Raw genomic sequence first — 6,094 nt, forward strand, 5'->3', positions numbered from 1 at the left:
CTGATTTCCTCAGTTGGGAAGTGCTATGACAGCTGGGTGGCACAGTGGATAGAAGGTAGGGCCTGGAGCTGGGAAGATCTGAGTTCAGATTTGCCCTCAGATATTTACCCTGGATAAGTCACTTTACCCTGTTTTCTGCCTCAGTATCCTCATCTGTAAAATGAACTGGAGAAGGAAATGGCAAACCACTCCAGTATTTTTGTCCAAAACCAAATGTTGTCACCAAGATCTGAACACAACTAAATAACAAGTGTTAAGTATAAGCAATATTATCCCCATTTTACAGAGATAGAAACTTAGAGTCAGAGGTTAAATTAATTGACTTTGGTCACACATTTAATAAGTTTCAAAATCAATATCTAAAGGTTTTCCTAAAATCTAAGGATAATATATCAGAACTGGAAGGCATATTAGAAACCATGTAGTCTAACCCTCTGATTTTACAGGTGGGGAATTTGAGGACCAGGGAAGTTACGTAACTTGCCAGAAGTCATACAGGTAACAAGCATCAAATGTAGGATTTAAATCCAGTCTCCAGACTCCAGATCCAGTGCTTTTCCCACCATACCACTCTGCTTCTGAATCAAGAAAAGAATAGCATTTTAATGATTATTTATAAGCCAGGATTTAAATATTACCACCATTGTAACACTGACATTAGTTCAATCATATGCACAAAGTGAATGTAGAATGTTCTACAATTGTGCAAAACAATGTTGTTGAGCACTTCTGGATAAGTTGTGCATCTATGCCCGCATCATGACTGTATAAATTTATAATATCAGTGTGTATTCTACTATTATATATCTGAACCCCAATATAGGGCTGGAATTTTTTAAAATCAGACTTCATAGGTCTAAACCTTCAAGTTTACATATTCCATGAGAGAGCCTCAAATGATAGCTTTCTGTTTCCAGGGAAAAAGGGGTTGGAAGGAAGGGATATAAGGGAATATTATATATATATATATATATATACATATATATATAATATTAATAATAAGTTCTATATATAAAAAAGTTTTGTGAGGTAATAAGATAAAAAAAAAAACAGCATTTGTATGTTAGGCCTCCATTTGAAATGTCTTGGTAATGAAAGAATATTTCAGTTCAATTCAGGAACCATTCATTGAATGGATACTACAAGCAGAATTGCTTATAAGGGGCTGAGAAATAGTTTCATGACTCTGGTTTCATTTGTTTTAGTACTCCCTTGTTATGTTTGCATATTATCCAATTGTTTTTTTGTTTCTTTCTTTTTTGGTGGGGCAATGAGGGTTAAGTGATGTACCCAGGGTTTGAAGCCAAATTTGAACTCAGGTCCTTGTGAATCCAAGGCTGGTGCTTTATCCACTGTATTGTCCAGTTCTTAACTATATACTTCTACAATTCCTCTCAATAGAGTATCTCTGCAAAGCATTTGAGGCCTTCCTTTCCTTCTATTATCTTGGGGGTAAGACTGTAACGCTTTTGTTGTCCCTTATCCTCTACACATGACTAATTCATCTTTTCTAATCATTCCCATCCTTGAGACTACCTTTTATGTCACTCCCCATGTATACATCACTATTAAAGGCACAACATTAGACTCAGCCTTCAGAAATCTTCCAGTATTATATAGAAGATGAAAATAATAGCTAGCACTTGTATAATACTTTAAAGTTAGCAAAAATCTTTACAAATATTATTTCATTTTATCCATAAAGCAAGCCTGGGGGATAAGTGTTATTATCACCCCAATTCTTCAGATGAATAAACTCAGGCAAAGAGAGAACAAGTGACTTGACTAGGGTCACACAGGTAATAAGTGTATGAATTTGAACTCAGGTCATCCTAACTCTAGGTCCAATTCTCTGTCCATTTCACCAAGATGTACCTAACATAAATAACTGTAAAATAAATGAAAATTTCATAAGAGATACAGAGTCCTGAGGAAATTCAGAGAAAGAAAAGATCACATATGTAAATAAGATTCAATTCGATTAGAGATCAGAGAAAACTTAATGGAGAAAGGAATATTTGGCTTAATTGGACCTTCAACAATAAGTAGAAAATGTAGAACTACATCACTCAACATTCAACCTAGTTCAGAAGTTCCCTTTAAAACATCCCTGATAGGGGCAGCTAGATGGCGCAGTAGATAGAGCACCGGCCCTGGAGTCAGGAGTACCTGAGTTCAAATGCGGCCTCAGACACACTTACTAGCTGTATGACCCTGGGCAAGTCACTTAACCCCAATTGCCTCACTAAAAAAAAAAAAAAATCCCTGATAAGTAGATAGCCAGATTCTTCATGAATTGCCTATCAATTCTACCTTTATGAAACAACAGATATATTTAGAAAGATGTAATTATTAGAATATTTTCCTATCTATTTATTTTCATCGCTCTGTTCCCCTCTAACTCCTATTCACTGGTTTTAGCTGTACCTTTTGGAGCTTTAGAGAACAAATCTATTCACTTTTTTTTTTTTTTGCGTACAATCTTTATTGAAGTCATACAAAAAGAATCCCCAAAAGTGAAAAAATACATTATATACAAAAGCATAGTCCTCGGAGAGAAGAAGGGTCCTCCCGCCTCCCTCTGGGTGGTTCATGCGGTGCTTTGTACAGTGGCAGCTTCCGCCTCAGGTGGCGTAGGGTTCTCAGCCTCTGCCTCCATGTTTTCTGCCGTCTCACTCTGGGGTTCGGCGGCGTCCCCGCCTCCGTCGCCACCGCCCCCCCCCCCCCCCCCCCCCCCGCACCATTGACAGCTGGTTGCTGCTTGGGCTTCTTGGCCTCGGCTTCTTTCCGGGGACTCTCTTCTTCTGGTTTCCTCTTTTTTCTGACCAAGTGGGATATGTCGGTCACACAGTTGGAGGAAGTTGTGGCAGCACCATCTGTGGATCTTCTGGCTACGATCCCTGAGGCCGAGGAGTTCCCACTGCTTGATGTGAAACCAGATGCAGCCTGAACCAGAGTGGCCTTCAGAGCCAGCTCAGAGACATTTCCACTGCTCTGGGACTCCTTGGCATCTTCGATCTTCTCTTTAATCTCGGGGAGCAGCTCCTTCAACTCCTCAACCTCTTTCTCATCCTCAGCAGAGGGCGTCTCAGCTGCCTTTATCCTCTCGTTCAACATGGCCAGCCTTTTCTCAATGACATCTACAGACTTGGTAAACTGAGACACAGCTTCCCCATACTGGCTGTTGTAAGAATAGGCCAGGCCCAGCTGGTAATGGGTCTCGGCCAGCAGTCGGTCATGGGCCTCCAGGTAATTCTGCTGGAGGGCGAGGCAGGCCTGGAATTCCTCTATGGCCTGGCTATAATTTTCAGATTCCACGCTCACTTCCCCCAGCTTCAGGTGGGCTTGAGCCGCATTCAGCTGGGCTTCTTTCGTTTCCTGCCTCTTAAAGATGATCTTTGCCAAGTCTAGCATGTCCCAAGCAAGCTCTAGGTTTCCAATGTCCTCATCTTCATTTTCCTTGTTTTCCAGCTTGGAATCACTCCCATGCTCTTCACCTTCTCTCTCATTCTCCTTATCCTCCTCTTCAGAACCTTCAGTTTCTTCTCCCTCCTCCTCCTCCTCCTCCTTCATCAGCTCATCTTTTTCTTCAGGGGGTGCTCCTAGAGCCACTTGGTCCCCAGGGCCATTCTCTGGCCCGTCTCCAGCTGCCTTGGAGTCTTCTGAGGTGCCTGTGGGCCCCTCGTGGGCAGGCCCCACCTCTGCTGGAGGCTCTGCCTCAGGAGCACTGTTCTCTTGTATGTCTGTTGGCTCCTGGGTAGCCTGGTCTTCTGCAGGGACCGACTCACCAGGGTCAGAGGGTGTGCTGCCTTGACCCTCGGCATGGGTGGCCACCGGCTGCTCCTCGGGCTTCTCCTCGATTGGCACCTCTGCCTGGGCTTCCATGGGGGTTGCTGCCTCCTGGGCCTCAGCTGACCCCTCTGCTGGCTCCTCTTCAGCGGGGGCCGCTTCTTCCTCTCCCTTCATAGCCTCGGATGTTGCTGCTGGGGCTGGGGCTGCCTCCGCCACTGCCTCCTCTCCTCTTCCCGCTTCTGTTGCCTTTCCTTCCACCCTGATGGCAGCTCCCGGCTCTCCTGAGGCCAGGGCTGGCTGCTCTTCAGAAGCATCTCTGGGCTTTTCTTCTGTTTTTGCATCTACCTCGCCCTGTTTCTCCTCAACTACTGCTTCTGCTTTGGTCTCCTCCTCTTCCTCTGCTTTTCCGTCTTGTGGGGGGCTGGCAGCCAGGGCTCCTGACCCTGCTGGTGGCTCCTCTGAAGCAGCTCCTGCCTCAGGCTCCTGGGCTGTGCTTGGGGCCTTCTCAGGACTTCCAGGGGCAGCTTCCACCTGTGCCTCCTCCACCTCTTCCATCTCAACATCGCCTCCTCCGTTCCCAGCCTCCACTGGACTTTCCTGGGCTTCCCCCTCAGCAGGAGTGGCCGCAGCCTCGGCCTTGCCTTTTTGTGCTGCCTCTTGCTCCTTCGTGGCATCAGAGGCCTGTTCTTTCAACACGCCCCTTGCTTCCTCCTCTGGGTTATCAGTACTCTCTACCATAGCCTGATCTTCTGCTCTCTCTCCATCTTCATCCACTGGGACTCCATCCAGGGCATTTCCTAACACACCATTCTCCATTAAGAGACTAGCTGCTTCCTGGAATGCATTCACAGCTGCTGGGATGTCACCCATCACCAGATGTTTCTGCCCCAAGCCCAGCAGCTTCTTAGATTCACTATCCACATCCAGACTATCGGCTTTGTCTGCAGATGTGGATGGAGCAGGAGCCTCCTCTTCCCTTTTGTCGGCTGGGGTGAGCTCGGTGATCGCGGCGGGCTCGGTGGCCATCGTCTCTCATAGGCGGGCGGGCGCAGAGGACAGAGGCGGGGAGGGCAAGAGAGGAGGGAAGGGGAGACAAGGGCCGGGACGTTGCACGGCTCCCGAAGCAGAAAATGGCAGATTCATCTATTCACTTTTTAAAAAATTAATTTTAATTAAATTTTTAAAAATCTATTTTGTCTCCATTTCACCTTCTTGCCCTCACCCTGAGGGGAAAAGGAGAGAAACACAGTTCTTGAAACAAATATGCATAGTCAAGCAAAAAAAATCTAATTATTAGTGATTTGAGCATTTAAAAAAACATGGATATTGATGACATTAACTTCTTCCCCACAAAACTGTCTATTCATATCTTTTTATCATTTATCAATTGAGAAAAGGCTCTTCGTCTAATAAAATTTAATTAGTTACACATATGTGTACATATAGAAATTAAAAAGCATCTTGTTGCAAAGATTGTTCCCTGCCTTATCTTTCCCTCCTAATTTTAGGTTCATTTGGTTGTCAATATATGAATATTTTAATTTTATGTAATCAAAAGTGCCCATTTTGTACTCTGTGATACTCTATCCCTCGTTTGTTCACAAACCCCTATTCATAGTTCTGAAGGCAAATTTTTTCCTTGCTCTTCTAATTGGTTTATGATGTCATCATTTATATCTGTCATCTGTACATTTGGAGTTGTTCTTGGTATATCATGTGCAGTGTAGATTTATATCTAATTTTTGTCTGACTTCCATTTCTCCTAGAATTTTTTTGTCATATAATGAGTTCCTACCCCAGTAAGAGTATCTCTGTATTTATTAAACTCTAGACTATGGTAATTATTCACTTCTATGTGTTGTATACCTAATTGGCACTACTGACTGACCACTCAATTTCTTAGCCAGTAGCAAATCATTTTAGTGATAATTGCTTTGTGGTATAGTTTTTCAAATCTGGCACTTCTACTCTCTCCTTTCTTTCTCACTTTCTTTTTCCTTGTGATTCTTGACCTTTTATTCTTCCATTTGAATTTTGTTATTTTTTCTAGTTCTATAATATAATATTTTGGTAGTTTGTGTGGTAATATAGTGATTAATCAAATTAATTTAGGTAGTATTCTCATTTTATGTAATGTGTTTTATAATAGTATTCATATTATTCCTCTTTGTGTTTTATAACATAAACTCCCATGGCAGCTAGGTGGCACAATGGATAGATCACTGGCCCTGAAGTTGGGAGGACCTGATTTCAAATCTCACCTGCGATACTTACTAGATGTGTGACCCTGGGCAAGTCACTT

At 43.3% G+C, this 6,094-nt stretch overlaps 1 protein-coding gene across 1 annotated transcript; it reads right to left on the bottom strand.

Moving 5' to 3' along the window:
- Positions 1–2,516: 2,516 nt before the first annotated feature.
- On the bottom strand, positions 2,517–4,911 carry LOC122742351 (nuclear autoantigenic sperm protein-like). The gene is given in 2 exon segments (XM_043986545.1): positions 2,517–2,725; positions 2,728–4,911. Coding segments are annotated over 2 exon segments (2,226 nt in total). The 5' UTR covers positions 4,819–4,911; the 3' UTR covers positions 2,517–2,590.
- Positions 4,912–6,094: the final 1,183 nt, after the last annotated feature.

Source organism: Dromiciops gliroides, chromosome 2 (genome assembly GCF_019393635.1).
Source record: "Dromiciops gliroides isolate mDroGli1 chromosome 2, mDroGli1.pri, whole genome shotgun sequence".
Lineage (NCBI taxonomy): Eukaryota > Metazoa > Chordata > Mammalia > Microbiotheria > Microbiotheriidae > Dromiciops > Dromiciops gliroides.